At 39.1% G+C, this 21,025-nt stretch overlaps 1 protein-coding gene across 1 annotated transcript in view; it reads left to right on the top strand.

The window, feature by feature from the left end:
* Positions 1-21,025, top strand: part of ZFYVE28 (zinc finger FYVE-type containing 28) — a 79,455-nt gene that overhangs the window by 20,925 nt on the left and 37,505 nt on the right. Inside the window, exons 4-7 of the mRNA XM_014308530.2 lie at positions 1,435-1,524; positions 3,860-3,949; positions 6,591-6,692; positions 14,651-16,015. Coding sequence (XP_014164005.1) covers positions 1,435-1,524; positions 3,860-3,949; positions 6,591-6,692; positions 14,651-16,015 — 1,647 coding nt within the window. The remainder of the gene's footprint in view (positions 1-1,434; positions 1,525-3,859; positions 3,950-6,590; positions 6,693-14,650; positions 16,016-21,025) is intronic.

Raw genomic sequence — 21,025 nt, 5'->3', positions numbered from 1 at the left:
ACACAAAAGGAAACCATAAATCTCTTAATGTTTTCTTTGTCAGAGAAAAGACAACAAATAGATGTTTAAAAAGAAAAGAATGATAATGAATATTCTAGAGACAGAGGTTTTGTTCTCTTGTGCTTAGTGGTACAAGCAAGATGTACCCAGTGAATTTAGGAAGGCAAATTGAATTCTGATGGAGGAAGTGCTTTTACATGAACCATAATTAACCACAGGAAATCACTGATTTGAAAACTTGTGATTGAAAAATAACTTTGAGGTTTATAGCTTAAGTAAAAATAACTTTTTGGGGTGATGCTATTTTGCATCAAGGGTCACATTGACCAGTCTGGCACTGTGCTTTAGAGTGTAGCCAGCTACCTGGCTGTGTGTTAGATGTTTGTGGTGCTGGCCACAGACAAGATAATGGGCAGGATTATCTATGGATCTAATATGACACAGTCACTGCTGCCCTTAGCAGCAGAACATGTTTCTTAGAATTGGGTAGTCTTTTAATATTTCTTGGCAATCATCTATAGACTGTCATGTCCCACTTCACTGCTTGCCCTTCCTCAAAGTTGTTTTTCTCTTGAGTTCTTTCAATCAGGTAAGCAGGTTTTTTCTGATTAGAAAAGGCATCATTATTCTCTTACACTGAAAACAGTTTAATTGAAAATGTTGTCTAAAAACATGTTTTTAAGTGTAGGTTTGAGTGCAGACACCAGTGACATCAGTAACTGGTTCTTGGCAGTGTCTGTGCAGTTTTTGGCCTGTCAATGCCACTCTCTGAGTACAGCATTTTTCTTCACCATTGTTTTGCAAACAGCTTCTTCCCTTTCTGTGTTACTTGTATTCTACAAATTACCAATTAAGTAGCAGAATGACAGAAAACCACCGAAATTCTACCAGTGTTTCTTACCTTGTTGAATTAGTGCTTTTGCTAGTAATTCCACACAGAAATGAGGCCAAATTTTAGGTGTCATAAACTGTGTCATCTGGGTAACTGAATTTTACTCATCTAATTTCAGGTAAAATTGTTATAGATAAAATGTTTGTTTTAAGTCAGATTTTTTTAATTGAGGAAATGCAGAGTAAACTATTCTGTCTTTAAGATGGGACAGTAAAGATCCTTCCAAGGCACTGTGCCACACAGTAAAGGGTTCTGATAGCTAAATGTGCTATCATAATTACATCATTGTATCATAAATGTGCAATATAATTATAATATTTCTAAATTACTGCTGACTTCCGCTGCCTCAATTCCACTACAGTAAGTAATTTGGCTGTGTTTCTCATAGATTCTTACACAGTACATTTTTCATAGTGAGTGCTGTTGAAATAAATACAAATTGGTGCAGGAAATCATCTTAGGTTTCTAAGATGATTTCTCCTATGTTTGGTTTATTGTTAAAGCACGTGAAACAGTGGTACATTATTTTATATTTTTTGTAGTTACGTGTCAGCCATGGTACCTGTGAAGTCTCCAAAAGAATACTATGTACAGCAAGAGGTTATTGTACTGTTCTGTGAAACTGTGGAGAGGTAAGTTAAGGACTAGATCTTTATTTTTGTGTTTGCTTTGCCTGAGTTTTTATTGAAGTACACTAACTATTAATATTGAAGAATTGTCATAAAACACCAGGTATTTTGCATTTCTAGTAACTCTCCAAATTCAAAGGTTTTAAGCATGCTTGGCAGGCACAAAACAATGGTTTTTTGTTTTCTACATTAAAAAAAATACAAAACAAAACACAAGAGTTAATAATCCAACAAGAACTGTATTGCTGGTATGCCTAGTTACAGATGTGTACATGAAGACTCAGCATTTAAATAAGCTTAGTCTGTTCAAGGCATCAAGACTTAATGATGTTTCATGCAAGAATACATGGGGAGATGATTCAAATAATCTGTGAACCTCCAGTGATTTTCATAAAGAACTCATAAAAGCTCTTGAAAATCTCAAAGGACTGGTCTTTGACTCTATGTGTATGAAGGGAGAATGATGAAAGAAATTCATTCAGCAGTCCATAGGTTCTTCTAGAAGTATAAGGTGCCAAGAAAAGTGTGAATTTGTAATATACTGTGTTGAACAGCTTTTTTTCTTCTCCCTTGTGACAGATTAAGTAGCCTGCAGATGGGCAGTAGAGGGGAGCAGCATGTGAAATACTCAGCCTAAGTGAGGTTTTGAGCAGTGCAGCACTGTTCTTAGGAAAGAAATTAATGTATCATGTTCTGTGTAGAATTATTAGATACCAGTTGACTTAAGAGGCCCTTAGGATAAGTGTTGGTTTCACTGTCACGTCAGGAGAGCTTGGGAAGAGGACCCTGGGTCTGGTGTGGTCGATCCTTTCAACAAGAAATGGAGGAGTGGAGAGCACACTACCACAATCTGTACATGCCACCAAGATCAGAGGTGTTTCAGGCATTTTGGGGACAGGATTACAACTCAGAAAAGGTCACAAGTAGGAGGAATTACCTTCCATCAGTCAGGGAGCCACCACACATGCACATACTCACCTGTGGCATACACATGTGGAGCATCTCTCTTAGGAGGAGAGGCCGGGGGAGCTGGTCCTGTTAGAGAGACAGGACTGAGGGGATCTGATCCATGCACACAAATATCTCAAAGGTGTGTGTAAGAGGATGGTGCCAGACTCTCTTCCATGGTGCCCAGGGACAGGACAAGGAGTACCAGCCATAAATTACAACAAAAGAGGTTCACACCAGCATGGGGAAGAATTTCTCTACTTTGAGGTGGCAGAACAGTTGCCCATGGAGGTTGTGGAGTCAGTCTCCATCTCTGGAGACATTCCAAACCCATCTGGATGTGTTCCTGTGTCACCTGGACTGGGTGATCTCCAGAGGTCCATTCCAACCCTGACAGTTCTGGGATTCTGCATTTGCCCAGTAAGAGGAAAAAGATGGTTTCTTACTTGTAGCTTCGGGAAATCTGTCTGGGCTGTAGGAAGGAACAGGGAGTGAGGATGGGCGACACACCAGTGTGTCCATCCACTCTTGGCACCAACCAGGGTTTGCTTTGTGGTTGTGTCCCATCCACCCCCAGCAGTACTGGCTGGAAAATGCTGACAAGGAATAAGAAAAAGTTATTTCCATTCTTTTGGGGATCAAAAGCAGGACTCATGTGCAGTTTTCACTACAATCTTACACACTGATGTGAACAAGTCAGAGAAGAAATTTGAGGGTGTTATGAAACATATGGTGAAATCTGGAAATTGTGAAGCAGCCTGGAAAATATAGCAAAATAAAAAATCCAAGCAAAATGAGATTTAGCTTAAAAGGGGCTTAAGACATTTGAGAAGTTATTTGAGGACAGTGAAGTCTCCCCGAAATATTAAATCCCTAGACTTCAGTAAGTTATTGTGTAGAACTGGGCTGTTCGTGGGTGGTGTTTTAGGTTTTTTATTAGTCAAGGGGGAGATTGACCTTGATAATTAGAGCAATTTGTATTTGAAAATGAAACCAAGTACTTTCTGCTATTACTTTAAAAATGTTTCTTTTATTTGAAAAATTGCCAGCACCAGTGGTTTTCAGTGTCAAGCTGAAGCTTGACATGAAATAGTAAATAGAGCAAATTTCATAAAAGTGAATTGTGTTTTGAATGACTATAAAAGCTTTAAATGCTTAAAGGGTTTTTTTCTTGCATTTATGTTTTTATTGTACTATTTTTTTCTTTAAAGCAGAGACTTAAGCAATCAGTTATATACATAGTGGTTTAGATAGTACAAACCCAGTGCATAATACTGTTAAATACTGTTAGTTTGGTTTGGCTTATAACAATTTTTTCAGATTTTTCCTTAGTGAAATGTGTTCTTCAAGACTTTGATGTCTTACTAAGTAATATTATTCTTCTGCTTAGAGCCTTAAGGCTTGGATACCTCACTCAAGATATGATAGATGACTATGAACCAGCTTTAATGTTTACAATTCCAAGATTAGCCATTGTATGGTAAGTAATTTTTAACTGCTCTCTGCTCTGCCTCATTGAAAGGTTTATTGAAGATTAGAAAAGCTGTGTTTAGAATTTTGATGGTCTGTCTTTCACCTGATTTTGCTTTAACTTTAAAAAAAATTAAAGGGGAGGATTGTTTTGTTCTAAATCATTACCAGTTTAATGTAGAATAGCAAGACAAAAAAAAGAAAGATGGTAGATCTCGAAATAGAGCAGGCAGGAACAATTGACCAAGCATCCTCCAGCAAAATTTAAAAATTGGGAACATCAGTCTTTGTAATATCATGTTCTTAGAAATATCTGTTGAAAGCACATATTTTGTGACACTCAAAAATAGGATGACATAAGGATACAAGTCTTGAAAACTACACATTTTCAATTAAATGTGTGTGTTTTTTCTCAATGACTCTAGGTTCAGAAGGAGTTATCATGGCAAACTGCATTGTAACTGTTGAGTTAGGCTTAATTCTCTTGAAGGGAAGTGTTAACATGTGTAACTTTTGTGTAGATTTGTGCCTTGTATTGACCACTCAACTAAACTGACAGTGGTTTTGCTTCATCCAGTTTTTGCAATATTGAACAAATCAGATGCATTTTTCCTAATGAGTCTTCATGGTTTACTAAGGCAGCAGTTTCTCTGGAGTAAAGCCAGCATATTTTTAATATTTTACCATTGTGAATGTTTTACAGTTAGCTAATATAAGTAGGATAATTGAGGGAAATAAAAACCCTCAGATCCTGAGTGTAATACACTTCTCCTCAGGAAATCCCTGTGGCCTGTTGTTCCTGTTAAATGGTATATTGTCTCTAACTGTCATTCTAAAAATAATAGCAGTAATAATCTGATTATTGGAAGACAACAGGAATGTGAGAACTCAGTTCGAAGCTGCTGGAAGACGCAGTGAAGGAGAACACATCAACACAAACTGGAAAACCAGGGCTCTCTGGCAAATAGATCATGTCTATCCCAAACTACAAAGAAGGATAGAGAAGAAGAGAATTATCTACTGATAAGAAACTAAATGACTGTCATGAAATATCACAGAGCTCTTTCAAATGTTGCACATGTACAGAAGCCATTTCATGATATTTTTATTTTTTTCTGTAGTGCCACTTTCTAGCCCACTTTTTTTTTTAAATTTCTTCCAAGAGTTAAATTCTGGCAAGCAAACTGCCTGAAAGCCAAAGGAGCAGTGAGTTGCATCAGGTAGAAGTTTGAGTAGAGTAGCCTTGAGTTTTCACTGAGCAGAGTAGTAACATTTGCTTATGCAGAACATAAGAGTCAGCAATAACTGCTTCACTTGGTGGCAGCCTGCTTGTTGAAGCTTGGCAAGCATAGAGAAAAAGATAAAATTATGTAACCCTGGCAACAAGATAATTTGTCTTAAGCCACAAAAAAAAAGTGACTTGCAAAGAAAGCAACTTTTTCTGGCTCCCCTCTCCTCTTCCCTGCTCTTGCCCTCAAAACCTTAATTCCCTAGTCTTTTTTTTTTTTATACTTCAGGGAAATTCATATAGCTGCTGACAGCAGCTCTGCTGCTGTGTCTCCAAGAGTCTTTGGTGGTCACACAGGTGCTTGCTAGGGAGGGGCTGGGGACCAAAAGACTTTGACTTGTGTTACTGTGGGTGATTTGGGTGCTGGATAGCTCTCTGGAGCAATATGGAATTTGAGTTTAAGGAAAGGAACATGCCTTTGAAATATCTTGGGTAACAGAGCACTGACACTATGGACAGGAAAGGGAAAATGGCCTTGGAAAAAGAAAACTGATGAAATCTCAGCTGTGAGAATGGGTTGCCTTTGGGAAACATACATTGCTTTTGCAGTGGGCACAGGATGAAATAGTTTTAGGCAAAGTGAGATAGTTTTAAGCAAAGTGGTGCCTTTGGGAATCCTCTCAGACCCTGTATGGTGTGGCACAGCAGATCTGAAGGTGAATTTTGTTTAATCCATGGCACACAAACAGGTTTGGGCAGTGATGATTTGGTCAGGAGGGGCTGTTGAGATACCTACAGTGAAATACCTGCAAGCTCTCAGGATTGTGAATTTACCTCTTTCCAGGGAAATTTGTACAAGTGCTGAGTTGATTTAAAAGCATGGTTTCTTCAAAATGTGTTTTATGTGATTAGAAAATCTGTTTTCTTTTTTTACCATATGTCAATACCATGTTATATTTATCTTGGAGGTAGAAAACTAGGAGCTCAGGAGTCAGCTTCCTTACCTGGAAATTATAGACTGGAAAGGAAATGCCATCTGCAATATCTCAAATCAGTGGCCCTTCCCCAATGTACTTGATAATAGGTTTCCTTTGTGGGGTTTTCTTTGTGGGTTTGGGGTTTTTTTTGTGTTTTGTTTTAATTCAGCTGCAGCATTGAAATAAATGTCTGTTCTTCCCTTTATGCTTCCATTGCTTTTTCTGCCATGTTTAAGAAAGGGGAACAGAGTGGAAGGGATCTTTTTCCTGTTACTTTAAATAGCATCTAATTCTAGCTGTGGGTGAATAAGACAAAAATAAGATAATGAGATGTAGTTAAATGTTGTTCTAATGCTTATGTACAGTTGCTTTTCTGACTATTCAGTGGTTGCTCTGTGTAATAAAATTTTCATTTGTGTGTGTTCATGCATGTGTTTGAATTACAGTGGCCTTGTTGTCTACTCCGAGGGACCATTAAACTTGGACCATAAACCAGAAGATATGTCTGAGCTCTTCAGACCTTTTCACACTTTGCTAAGAAAAATAAGGCAAGTAATAAATGATAGTTGTAATTGCTTCTCTTCTGAAGTGAAAATCAGAGTCCTGAAAACTCCTAAATGCTTAAGAAAGTGTTTCTGTTTGCTATGTCAACCATAAACAGCATTTTCCTCTCATCAGCCTGATATACCCATGAAATAACTAAATGTAGTTTTTCATTTCATACTAGTTTTCTGAACTTTTAATCTCTGCGATAGTTTTTTTGGTTTTTTTTTTTTTTGAGTATCATTTTATAGCATTTCACATTTTCCTTCTGGTTAGATGATGCCTGAAGTACTAAAGTTAGAGTTTATTTTTGGGAGATTCTGTTTCTAATTAGCATCCATGTTTCTGCTTAACTGGGCTTATTACATTTTCTTGTTATGCTATGATGCAATACTCAGATAATTCTTAACCTAATAGAAATGACTATCAGTTTTTCATATTGTAAATTTGTTTTTTACAGGATGAATCACTTTATATTTCTTTCCATAATGCTTCAGTGTGGGTTACCCATTGGAGATGTGGGCTATGGCTCAAGTTTAAAGAACATTAAAATCTTGTTTTCTTAGCTGAGGTTTTTAGGAGACTGATCTGTTACTTTGGAGAAATTGAGCTGTATCTTTAAAGGATCTTTATGTTCACTCTTCAGGTATTCTATCTGGGTGTTAAAAAAATTTCATAATCCATTACCCCTGTTATTTTCTCATAATTCAGATTTATAGACCAACTGCAACTTTTGTTCCTAGAAATCTCTAGAGGTAATTTGAAAGGTTTGGGTTTTTTCCCTGTGTCCAATTTTCAGCAGTTTATTGCCTTCCCTGGATGTCATGGTGGCAGTCTGATACAAGAATAGTTTTCACATAGTTTATATCCAGATTGATCGCCTCTCATCCCTTAGAGGTGAGGCATCTCCTGAGGGAGAATGTGAGCTCTGTCAGGGGTGGTTCAGAGGGGAGCTATTTCTAAAGTTAGCCTTTATAAATACCTAGACCACATCCTTGTGTGTCCCTTGAAAGCTTCCTAGTATTTTTGTCTAGAAGTCTTATTTTTAGGTACATTAGTGATATTCATATTGAAATCTGAGAATTAAAATTGACAAATGAACATGTTTGGTTTATTGGGGTTTTTTGAGTAATTATGGTATTTTAAAACACTGGGTTAAGAATAACAACATGAACTGAGGGGCAAAACTGAAGTTAGAAGGAGGAAAAAGCTTTATTGGTACTGAAGCTTGAAAAGTCCATGAAGTTCACATTAAAATGCCTTATTCCCAATATGTGGCTATTGCAGATATTTTCCCCAGCATTCCACTTGCTGTCTAAAGCCAAAAAGATATTTAAAAGCTAATATTCTTCTCATAATCTTTATTTTCTGCTTTATTTTCCTCATATTCCACAACGTGGAAAATGAAAATCAATGAAGTCAGTGTATTGCTCAGCCCATTTAATTTTCATTTAATTTTCATTTTTTACTGAATGTAGCTCTGGGATTGAAAACAAATGTGTAAAATCCTTGTTTGTTCAATAACTACAGTTTTCAATGCAAACTTTAGAAAATAGAAATCTTTCATATTCAATTTTGTCTAAGTTCTGATATACTTTAAGACTTGTATTTATTCTGTAAAGGAAAGGGAACATTAAAAAATGTGACTTCAGTTGTCTAGGAGACAAAGTTGGCAAAGTGTTCTTACTGAGATAACATCTATCAGAGCAAAAATTCAAGCAAGAAGTAATATGAAATTCCATGTCTGGCAGTCTCTGAATTGAAGGAACTCAAATAGTGGCAAGAACTGAGCTCAGAAAGATCCTTTAGTAATAATCTTGAATGGAAAATACATTGAATGAAAATAACAATGAGATGCAAATAAGTGTGCTGTTCATACAGAGTAATTGAATTAATTTTAAAAGTCCCTAAGCTGTGTAGGGTTTTTTTTTCCTTATCAGTATTTTTTTTTAACTCATCAAGCTGCAATCCATACTCTGTGAGAAGGTTCTTAGAAACCTATGAAGAAGCTGGAATGATATTTGATACCAATACTTCTGCTCCCCAACAGAGGAAGAGTGTTTTTCCCTGGAGTCTTTCTCCAGTCTCCAGCACCAACAGTTAAGACATGAAAATAGATTCAGAAGTCTTCTGTTAAAAACAGCTGCATTTTGTATTCCAGTTGTGTGCCTGCTGTAAGAATATAGAACCTCTTACTGCAGGATGTGATCACATCCCAGTGAATTTCTCTGTTAATTTCTATAACTTTTTAGCCAACTAAGTATTTTAGCTCATGGAGTAACATCATAGACAGAGCTGATTATTTTGTAGGATTACAGGTAATTAATTTTAAACTGTATTGTCCTAAAATATCCATAAGACAAAGATAAGTACTATATTTAATTATGTTTATCCACATAATTAAATCAGAATTAGCAGAGAAGATAAATATCTATTAGGTATGAAAATTTTTGGTGTCCTACGGGTGGCTGACAACTTTGAAAACAATAGAGATTGTTGAGACCCTGAGAAAAAGCAGTAAAGGTTCTTGCTGAGTTTTTGGAAAGGTTGAGCAGCAAATTATGGCTTTGAATGTTTTAATTAATATCTAAGCCAGGTGCTTGTGTTGACTTTTATTTTGTGTGTAAAACATTAGCATTACATCTACCAAAGCATAATTATGTAGTAGTGCTATCCCTGTCTCTTTGAAACAAAGGTGTTTGAACCATTTCTGCCAAACTGCTGCACTCTGCTTAGGAAATACCCAGATCACATCACCTGCTCTGTGCACAGATATGTCACTGAGGGCCTGTCACACTGAACATTCTTGTGATAAAACACTACCTATACTATATGTTCCTTTGAGGCTGCTGTACAGGGATTTTCAAAAGTCAGCAAACTTGGGATTTTGCAGCACTCCTTTATCCTGCCCTGTTTCAGAGCTCTTTGCTTTCCTGGTGCTTGTTTCTAGACCATTCCAAGTGATGGCAGGGTCCCCGTGGATTTTGGTGGTGCAGAATCAAGGGAGGTGCACATCAAGTGGTGCAGAATCAGAGGATCATACCACTTTAAATACACTGAAACCTTTCTGTATCATTGACTAGAAATTAAATGCAGTATACACACTCTGTGTTTTAAAGAATTGGGTGGGGGCAGTGTAAATTTGTTTTCCTTAAATTAGGTGTGCACAGTGGTTGGGGGGAAACTGGATTAGTTTTTCTGAGGTGGCTGTGTTCAAAACTTGGAGTTGATTCAAAACTGTGGCAGTAAAGGAGTGCCAGTGCAATTTGTCACATATCTCAGTGTTGGTTTCTCAGTGTGGGGGTGTCAGACACATCTGTGGACTTTGGTGAGCAGAGCAGGGCGCGGCAGGAGTGGGGGGATGTGTCTGGCATCCCTGTACCTGCAGCAGGCTCCTACAGTGGCAACTCCATTGGGGCAGCTGGTTGTGCTCCCTTTGGAGCATGAACTGAAGCACAGGCTGGCAAGAGCAATGAAGCTGTTCTCTGACAACAAGGCAGTTTAAAATTCTAGTCAGAATAGGAGCAAAGTTAATGGAGGAGGCTTGAGAAATGTGCAGGTTTGTGGCCCTGACCTCTGTTAAGCTGAACTTGTCTTTAAGGACATATGGCCTCATGTCTTTGAAGCTTTTTTGTCATTTCTGTACCCTGGATATTGGCAGTAGAGTAAAATATGTTCATTGGTTTTGCAGTAGGCAGAGCAAGTCTCTACTGCTGCTTGTAACAGGCAGAGCACATCTGAAGAACTTGCTTTGTTTTTCTGAGAGTGGCTGTGACCCCTGAAAGAAGAATGTTCCTTGTAGTTTGAAGGCTAGATTGCCTTTCTGTGATAAAATGCCAAAAGAGTAAAAAGCAGGTTAAACCTCAACATGCACTTTTTAAAATTCAGTATTTTCTGAAGCCCCTGTGAGAAGAAAGCACACTGCAGCCCCTGAGGGTGGATTGCAGAAGCTGACTTCACCTGTGGCTTCTGAATAATGTAAGCAGAGAGAGAAATCCTTTTTGTCCATATAAGCACAATGAGTTAAAGTTTCTTCGGCAAAAAGGAAATGAACCACTGAAGTAGCTACAGTTTAATTAAAGCTTAAAGTTTACTGATGATGCTTGATGTTCAGTTTTTAGTGGTAAAATGTCACATTTCTTTCCATATATTGGTTAACATTCATTTTCAGTATCTTCATAGTCATTTTACAACATGACAGATTGGCAGTGAGTCCTGTATAATCTAGTGTACAGTGTATCTAAAAGGTACCTGTTGTTCAAACATTTGTCATCCTTAAAAATGACTGATGAATCTAGGGAATTTTTAACCAGAGAAGTGAAGATAATTACTTGAACCTCTTTTAGAATAAGCTGTATTTGTTAATAGCAAAATTTCCAGTGTTTGGATTAGGAAAATGAGCATATTCCCTTTGAATTTAAAGCAGGATTATTTCTCTACTGAAATTACAGGGCTGATAGACTACCATGTGTAATTCAGCTGGTTATGTTGTTCTTCCAAGGCTACATGGATCTGACTCACCTAAAAAGACATGAGGATTGTCAGCTGATTCCACTGGTGGTTGTTGTTGTTCTTGTTATTATTTTTTTAAACCAGGCTTTATTTACTATCCTCACAACTGCATACAGTTGCTCTTAAATTTTGAGGTGTTGTTATTGGCAGAATTAGAATTTATTACTCAAGTCCATGGAGCTAGCCAGTATAAAGTAAATATGTGTTTCCAGCCCTGAATTTACAGTGAATGTGTGAAACCTGTGTTGGATAGGTCTGAGCAGCCAGGCTCTCTGAGCCTTTGGAAGGGAAGCAGAGTAGCTCTGGACACGCAGACATTCACTAATCCTGGGTGCTGCCATGGGTGTTCTGTACTGAATAAGACCCCAGAATAGATGTTGCAAGTCCAAAGGTTCAATCTTAGATTTTCCCTGGGCCCAGTGGATCATTCTCAATTATACTGATGGGCTTGGATGGAAAGCAAATTCCTTTGAATGTTGCTGGTACAGTCTCTGTTTGTAGAAGTTGCTCATTCTTTTCTTGTTTTGAGAAGTGTATGTGACTGTGGTGTATGGAGAAGTGTAGCTGATGTTTAAGGAGTTTTCTGTTGCTCAGTTGCTGACACACAGTTTTTAGTTTGTGCAAGAAAAGCTCCCTGTGGATTGTGGAGCACAGGGATGCTGCCTTGGTTCAGGGATTCCTGGCTGCTGGCAGCCATGAGGATGCACTCACAGGGATCCCTGTGGGTCTGTCCTGTGCTTTTGCTCTTCTTAGGACCCATGAGGAGCCAGGATTCTCTACTTGATGGACCCTGGCCCAACCCAGAAATTTCCTATGTCTTTACACTTTTGAATATGTGAGGGACAAGCTTAAACCCTTCACTGTTACATCTCTGTGCTTACTCTTGTTTGTTGTGGTTTTTAAAAATTAAAACCCCAACTGTTTTTAAAATCTCACATTACTTTGTTTATAAAATTCTACGTTAGTGTTTCTTCACTAACACAATGGAAATTCATAATGCAAAGCTTCATGGCAGAAATCATGTTATTCTATGTTTTTTTCCGTCCTATTGGTATAATTTTTTCCAAAATAACTGATGAGAATACTACTGTTTTTATGTTGGCCCTAAAACTTAAGCCATTCTCTGTTTTTAAGGTGATGTTCAAGTGCCTAATCTCTTACAGCCACTGGTTAAATACAAGATCTGAGTAATAATAAGGTGGTATCACTGCATACTGTGTAGACAAAAGGAATATATAGGTATTTAAAATGTTCTAGTATGCTAAATAGCAGTACTGGTTTATAGCTTATTAGGCAGGTGGGTCTAACAAAGATTGCCCATTTTCCTTTCTTACTTTTTTATGACAAAAAAAAATTGTCAAACCTTAGATTTGAAGATGCAGGTAGAACGATTCTAGGAAATTCTGACTTCTCTGTTACAGAGTGTGAAAAGGGAGGATACAATAGTGCAATTGTTCTTATAAGTGGTACTTCTGGAAGCTTAGAACTTTTTTCAGGGTCATATTACTCATATAAAGCAAGATTTTTTAAAAGAAATAAAATGTTAATGGTGTGGAATAGCCATAATTTTTTTCTGACTTAAGAATGTTTGTCTAAACTGTTAGCTTTTTCAAACTGAAGGTAGCTGATATACAGGTCAGATACTAGTGATGTATATTTTGACCTATTTGAAAAATTGGTAGTACTTGCAAAAATATTTGATCTTTGAGTTAGAAAGTTAAGAATGTAAACCATTTACTGGAAATCAAGGTGTGACATGTATTGAATGTTTCTTTGGTGGTTTTTGGCCTCTTCTTTATACCAAAGTTACTCCTTTAAGGGAATTCTTTTAATATGTGCATATTATTGTTATTATGCCAACTGTATGTCACCTGCTTACAAGTTATTCCTAAACACATGAGGAATAATGGACTCCTAACCTCTGTTGAACAGGTTTTGCATTTTTTTATGCTAAAATACACTTACTGATCTTTGGAAATGGTGGCAGCAGTTCTTGACAGAGGATATTTGCATATGTGACTTCTAATTGAGAAGGATAATGTAAATCAAATTCAGGCCTAAAATTACATGCTGCTGTGTCTGCAGATTTGTTTTTAAGTTACCAAGCACTTAATAACACTTTGTTTTCAGGTGCCCATAGTCCTAAACTGCAGTACTGAGGACACTTGGTAACACTGGAGATGCTGCATGTCTATAGAAAACACAGTTTGCTAAATTGCTCAGTGTTTGCTTCCAGACCTGCCTTGTCCTTAACATCATGCAGGAGCTTTATTTAGTCCTTAATGACCTGGTGTTGTGGCTTCACCCCAGCTGACAGCTCAGCCCTGCACAGCCAACTTGCTCACCCTCCAGTGGGTCTGGGGGGAAAAGCAGAAGAGTAGAAGGAAGAAAAGTCATGGGATGAGATATAGACAGTTTAATGGATAAAGCAAAAGCCCCAAACAAGCAAAGCAAAGCCAAGAATAAATTCACCACTTCCCCTGGCAGGTGTTCAGCCATGCACAGGGCAGCCGGGCTCCATCACACGTAACGGTGACTCGGGATGACAAATGCCACCACTCCAAACAACCCCTTTCCTTCTCCTTCCCCAGCTTTATATCCTGAGCCTGATGCCATCTATATAGTGTGGAATATCCTTGGGTCATTTGGGGTCAGCTGCCCCAGCTGTGTCCCCTCCCAGCTCCTCGTGCACCCCCGGCCCCCTCGCTGCTGGGGTGGGGTGAGGAGCAGGAAAGGCCTTGGCTGTGTGTGAGTCCTGGGCAGCAACAACAAAACACCCCTGGGTTATCAGCACTGCTTCCAGCACAAATCCAAAACACAGCCCCATAGTAGCCACTGTGAAGAAAATGAAGTTTATGCCAGACAGAGCCAGGAGATTGAGTTCAGTGTTTGAGGCAGGAGAGAACCAACTTCCAATCCCAGTTTCAGTGATTTGGCTTCCAGGTACCAGTGTTGCATAAGCAATATTACTGTTTTATTGAATTCTTTTATCTGACAGTGTAATGCTGTGAAACTTCTGCAGTACTGTTTTGCAGAATAATTTTCTGAATCAACTTGAAGGATGGAAAATTGGTTTGCTAATCAAAGTCAAATTTGTGAATTAAAAAAGTAAAATGATGAAATAAATCTAATTGTGGGTGACATTTTCACTACAAATGATGGGGAGGGGACAAGTTCCATTTTTGTGTGTGTTTTGGTTTATTTTGAGGCTTCACTGCAAGCATGTATATAATTTTATGCCCTCTATTTGCATGAGTAATCTCAAATTCAGGCATCAGTAGTCACATGCTCTGGATATGAATGCCAAATGCACTGAATTACACAGTCAAAAGTATTCTGTGCCCTCAAGTTCTAGATTTCTGCATTAACAGTAAAAGCTTTTTTGAAATCTGTGACATCAATGCCTCATGATTGTAAATGACAAGTGATGTGTGTATTTCTCCATTTTCAGGGATCTCCTTCAGACGCTGACCGAGGATGAACTGCACACACTGGAACGTAACCTGTGCATCTCCCAAGATGTGGATTTTCCTGTCAGAGCAGATCCTGAAGTACCCTCTGTCATTGCACCAGGAATAACTGCAGCTTTGCCTCCTAAGGAACTTTCAGCAAAAGCTGAGAACACAGAGGCTGAGCTGGCTTGTTCCATGCAGTATGATGAGCAGGAGCTGGAGCAGCTGAACAGGATGGTGCACAGAGTCGGCGATGAAATGTCTTCTCTGCTTTCCCCTCCGAGCATCTGTCAGTCTCCAGCTCACAGAGCTAGCCTAAGAAACAGTTCTAGCACAGAAGCTTCACCAACAAGACACCATCTTGACAACTTAACTGATGAAGAGGACAGAGTGTTTTTTATGGATGACCTAGATGGAGCAGGAGAAGCTCTGGCAGGGTTGGATTCAGTAAGTGATACTTTTGCTTGGGTGAATAACCCTTGCCACGATTCAAAACAGAACCTGCAATATAGAGATGCTTTGCTTTATGAGAATGGCCATCAGACTGAGGAAACTTTGCTTTTAAAAGATGCTGAAAGTGACTTAAGCAATAATAACAATGTTGAAGATGGCAAGCACATGCCTGGCATTTCAGTTCCAAATTCATGCAGCTGTCTGGAAGGGGCAGACTCACAGTTATACCTCAATGGCTGGGATGCGTACGCCGATGACGCGGAAACGGCGGAAGTGATCGCGCACAGGACAGGGGGAATGAAAATATCTGCTACTGTAATATTCAATCCTAAATCTCCCTCTAGCTCAGAATCCCCAGTAACAACCCCAGAAGCAGCTATTAGTTGTATTCCTGGATCTGCTAATCCATTAGCAAATGAGGAGGAGGATGAGTCCCATAAACTCAGTATAGCTGCCACAAACTGCCTGATTAATTCCTGTGTGTGTTGTGGCAGCTGTGAAGACAGCAGGGAGGACGGTGTTGAAGGTTTAAAGACTAAACATTCTGCAGGAGGTGTTGTAAATGCTTCATACACATTAGTAAAGTCTAAGGAAATGGACCATGTAGATAACTTGGACAATTCAGTCCCTGAGCAGGAGACATTAAAACCTGAAACTTCTGCTTTGTTAGCAGAAAGAGACTTTGGCAGTGAAGAGCAAAAACTGCCAACCTCCTCTAAGTGCCTGGCACATTCCTCAGGTTCACAGGTAGAAGTAGAAAGTGACTCCCAAGGAGAAGCAGAAAGCATCTCAAATCAGCAGAAGAAGTGGGAGAAGAGGAAAGAACTGTGTGATAAAAAAATGGACTACAATGAAGATGCTAGTAGTGAAAGGACAGCAAAGGAAGATGTAAAGTCAAGATCTAGTTCAAGGTAAGAGCAACTTGATTGATGTCTTGGTAGTAATTTGCATGTGCATAAATTCCTGTATCCTTGTACTGCAGTGACTGGTGTATCCTTAGTGTTGATTTTAAGGACAATAGAGTGTTGCAGGATTAAGGAATTTATCCATCTATATTTTTTAATGCAGATAGCTTTTTATTGGACATCAGCTTTTCTACAGAAGATTTGGAAATCTGAATTTTAATCATCCAGTGTCTCTGTATCATTGAAATCAATGTTACATTACCTGCTTAATGTATCCAAGAGGGCACTGCTGCTAAACAGTACCTGGGTCATTACTTCCCTTGTCCTCTGCTGTTTTATTGGAGAAGTGTGTCTGGCAAATACTAAAAAGTTAACTTTTGCATCAGTGCATGGGATTAAGTTGTTATCTAAACACATTTTACCTTGGCTTCCTTGGAGAGAAAGGGGTTGATGTGACCATGTTGCCTGTGGGCACACACAATGTGTGTGTGCTGAAGGAGCCTAACAAAGAGCAAAGTGGCTCTTAAACCTGTTGGACCATCTCAGCCAAAGTTGATAGAAGAGTGGAGGTCATGGATTAAGGTTCTGTATATTTAATGACAGTAAGGAACTTACTTGATACCAGGGAGATAACATCATAATACCTGTAATAAAGAAAATGCCACACTTCAGCTCAACTTTGATTAGACACAAGAGATCTTACACAGATCAGTAGAAAACCTGACTTGGTTTTGGTTTACTGTTTAGAGGATAACCTGTTTTGTAGTGAGTCCTCAGTTTCCCTGAAGTATTAATGTCATGAAGCAGAGGGAAGACATTAGAGATAAGTTACCTTTGTTTTCTGTATTTCTGTGACAGCTGGCTTTCTGTGTGCGTGTGATGCAGGCTCTCTCATTTTGTTATGTTCACAGAGTTCAGGATAACACAGTGGAGGTAGCTTGAACCACAAAGCATAACCACAATATAAAAGCTACAGAAATAAGTATACCAATTGAATTATGGTAGTGGAAATAGAATCATGAGTTCTTTGGCCTAGACCTAATTGCTTTTACAGGTTAAATATGACTTAACATGCCCAAAACTCTACTTACCTATTTCATTATTCTGACTATTTGCTATTTTAGGCTTGCAAGTATGATCATATTCAAGGCCTTACAAAAGGGTTTCTAAGTGGACTTCATTTTAATATGTAATTCACAAATCCCTTTGACATTCCATGATTTTACAGCACTTCAGATGGAAGACTGTGTAAAAGTAATTGCTGTGTTTAATCAGTTTCCTCATAAATAATACAAAATTCAGACTCTTTGTCTACCAGTTTTTGCCTTGAGTAGGATAGATATTAAATGAATTTTTGAGAACAGGTCTGAAAAATAGAATAAAATTATATATATCTGTAAGCTGCCATTTCAGCTTCCCATGTTTTATGAATGTAGTAATTTCTCCACTGTCTTATCCAACCTCTGCTAATATTCTTTAAAACTTTATCTGAGAATTGTCCTTTTACGGAGAGTTCTGTAAGTCTGTCTTCCTGTTTGCATTTGTTTGCTCCTGATTCCTGTCTGGCCTCTCCTGCCTGTTGTGATTTTGTAGACCTAAGTCACATTTTGTCAGTGTGGTTACTTTTGCAGATTGGAAAAGTCAGAGCCTGCTTGTTCAGAAGTTGTCCACAAATTGTCTGTACCTTTGATCATGCCTTATCTCTTGCCCTAAACAATTTTCAATTATGCAATTTCCTCTTAGCAATAAGTGAATCAGAGCTGCACTTACTCAAGATATGAGCAAACTGTGGATGTGCACAGTGGCATAATTGTTTTCAGTTGTTTTCAATGGTTTTCAGTATTTGACTTGGAATTCTTACTAAGTGGTGTGCTGAGATTCTTTTTGAAGTTGTCTGCTAAAGCCCCAGGATTTTGCTTGTGGTCTCAGAGGCTGTCATTCTGTATCTGATGCTGAAATTGTTCTCCATGTGTTTAAGTCTTGCCATTTTTTTACTTGTTACTCAGACTTTAGGATCTTGGGCAGTTGTGCAGTCTATTCTGGTTGTTACCCTGAATAATTTTGCATTGGTGGTAACCTGTCAGAGCTCATTGCTTTCCCTGTTTTTGCAGATCATAGGCAAAAACAAAGCTTCCAGGGTGCTGAAGAACCTCAACCCTGAAATCCCACCTTTCTGAGAAGTGATTGTTTAACAGCTTCTCCCAATTTGTGATTAAGAATTATCTGTCCTTTTGGGCCCCTCCCTCTTACGCTGTAGCTCCTTAGTTTTCTTACAAGCCTCTAGGGAAGCATTTTGACAGAACCTTTTCAGAAATCCAGAGGCTTGACAGATGAATCACCATTTTTCACAAGCTTCTTGACCCCTTCACAGAGCTCCCAAGAGGTTCCTTCTGCAGAAGTCACCTTATATCTTCCCAGACAGACCTTCATATTGCTGTCTACTTATTTTAGCTTTAGATACATATTAAGTTGCTTGGTGTGATCATCAGGCTCGCAGAGCTTGAGTTGTTTTGAATCCCTATGGAGTCCTTTTTTTTTAGGAATGGCCAGCTTAAGACTCCAGGCATCAAGGAAGTTTTAAAAGAGAGCTTAATAATTCATCTTATTCATTCTTGAGTTCTAAAACTCTTGGGTGAATGTTTTTGAGTATTTTGTTAACAGGTTAGTTGGATCTTCTGTTTTCACCATAGCCTTTTACACAGATACTTTGTTGGTTACTTCTAATGAGGTATATTCATTTTTGAGACTACAGTACATCTGTTATTAGTTGTCAAGTATTCCACCCTTGCAGGAGTAGAGCAGTAGGGATGGAGGTGTTTTGTTACTAGATTGTTGCTACTTTATTTGGAAGCATTCTGATACTAACTCCTTAGTATATTCTGTGAAAGATGTAGATGCTGGGGTTCTACTGAGAGCTAGATTAAAAAGTTACCTATGGATAGATCCTATTTTTGCCTTAAATGTATATATACAAGATTGGGGTCTTGCCTGTGAATCACTAGTCATGTTATCAGGAAAAGAGATAATTCAGTTACAAAACTTGTGGACCTTTCCTCACTCATGCTGCCTGGGCAATGACTAATCACTGCTTTTTGATTTTTAAATTGGCAGATCACATGAGGCTTCTGTGACTGCTCCCTATTACATGCTTGTGAATGCCAGCTTAACCATAGGGGAAATGTTGGAGACAGTAGATTATTTTCAGAATGATGGACCCATTAGCTAGAACAATAAGCAATCTCATACACATGGAATAGCTGCAGGATAGGCTCATTTATCAAGTTGATAAATGTATTTACTTTCTAGTTACTGTAAGTCACCAGGTAGAAGAAAATTTTTTTTCCCTTTTCTGAATAAAGCAGCTCTCAAATGTGACTGTTGTGATACAAATCATTTGTTTTAGTAAGTCTAAACTATTTTACTATACAATATGACATGATAGGTATAATCTCTGTGATCCAGATGGGTTTACCATAATAATCCTTGTATCTGAAATAGCTGGTATTTCAGGCTTCTCTGTCTAGCCTCAAAATTCAGTGGAGTTTAAAGTAAAGATCAAACACTCTTCTACTAAAGATTTCATAGAGTCATGGAATAGTTTGGGTTGGAAGGAACTTTAAAGATCTTGTTCCAAACCACTACCATGGGCAGAGACACCTCCCACTGGACCAGATTGCTCAAAACCCTGTCCAAACTGTCCTTGAACACTTCCAGGAATGAGACCTTTGCAGATTCTCTGGGCAACCTGTGCCAGGGGCTCACCACTCTCACAGTTAATAATTTCTTTCTATCTAATACAAACCTTCCCTCCTGCAGTTTGAAGCCACCCCTCCTCATCCTGTCACTCCCTTGTAAAAAGTCTCTCTCCATCCTTCCTGTGGGCTCTCTTCTGGTACTGGAAGACCCCAGTTAGGTCACCCTGAAGTCTTCTCTTGTCCAGGCTGAAGAATCCCAATTCTCTCAGCCTTTCCTCATAGGAGAGGTGCTCCATCCCTCTTGGTGGCCTCCTCTGGACTTGCTCCAACAGGTCCATGTCCTTCCTGTGGTGGGGCCCCAGAGCTGAATGCAGAGCTGCAGGTGGGGTCTCACCTGAGTGGGGCAGAGGGGCAGAATGCCCTCCCTCACCTGCTGCCCTCGGTGCTTTGGGTGACCCCAGGACAGGGAGGTTTGTGGGCTGGGAGTGCCCATGGCTGGGTCATGTCCAGCCTCTCAGCCACAGCACCCCCAGGTCCTTCTCAGGGCTGCTCTGGATCTGTTCATCCCCAGCCTGTGCTGTCACTGGGAGCTGCCCTGGATCACCAGCACTTGGTCTTGTTACAGCCCATGAGATTGCCATGGGCCACTTGTGGAGCTTGTCCAGGTCCCTGTGGATGGAGTCCTGTCCCTCAGGTGTGTCAGCTGCACTCCCCAGCTTGGTGTCACCTGCAGATGTGCTGAGGGTGCACTCAATCCCTTCATCTGTGTCATTAATGGAGATGTGAAACAACACTGGTCCCAGTAGGCTCCCTGGAGGGACACCACTTGTCACTGATGTCCAGAGCCATTGCCCACTGCCCTCTGGATCTGACCATCCAGCCAATTTCTTATCCATATACAGTCCATGCACTGAGTCCATCTCTGTCCAGTTTGCATCCAGGGATGTTCTGGGGGACTGTGTCAGAGGCTTTAGAGAAGTGCAGCTCAATGACATTCCACAGCCCTTCCCTTGTGTGCTGATGGAGTCACACCATCACAGACAGCCACCACTGGATATTGACAGGTCTCTGCTGCTTGGGTTTTGAAGTGTTAGCTGATTTTATATCTTTCTTTATTATTTGCTTGTATCTCAAAGATATAAAACACCAACAGCACACAAGTCTTGGGCAGCAGTGCTAATGAGATGCAAATATGAGAAAAGCATTAACAAAGATGCAGTGTCTGGCTTGCTGAAGGGACAAGGTGATAAATAAAGGCTGTCGTGTAAGAAAAACAGTTAAAAAAAGCCATGTAAGAATAGAACATAAGATGATAAAACTA

This window comes from Geospiza fortis, unplaced genomic scaffold (assembly GCF_000277835.1).
Source record: "Geospiza fortis unplaced genomic scaffold, GeoFor_1.0 scaffold147, whole genome shotgun sequence".
Lineage (NCBI taxonomy): Eukaryota > Metazoa > Chordata > Aves > Passeriformes > Thraupidae > Geospiza > Geospiza fortis.
This window is presented reverse-complemented; position numbering and strand designations above follow the sequence as displayed.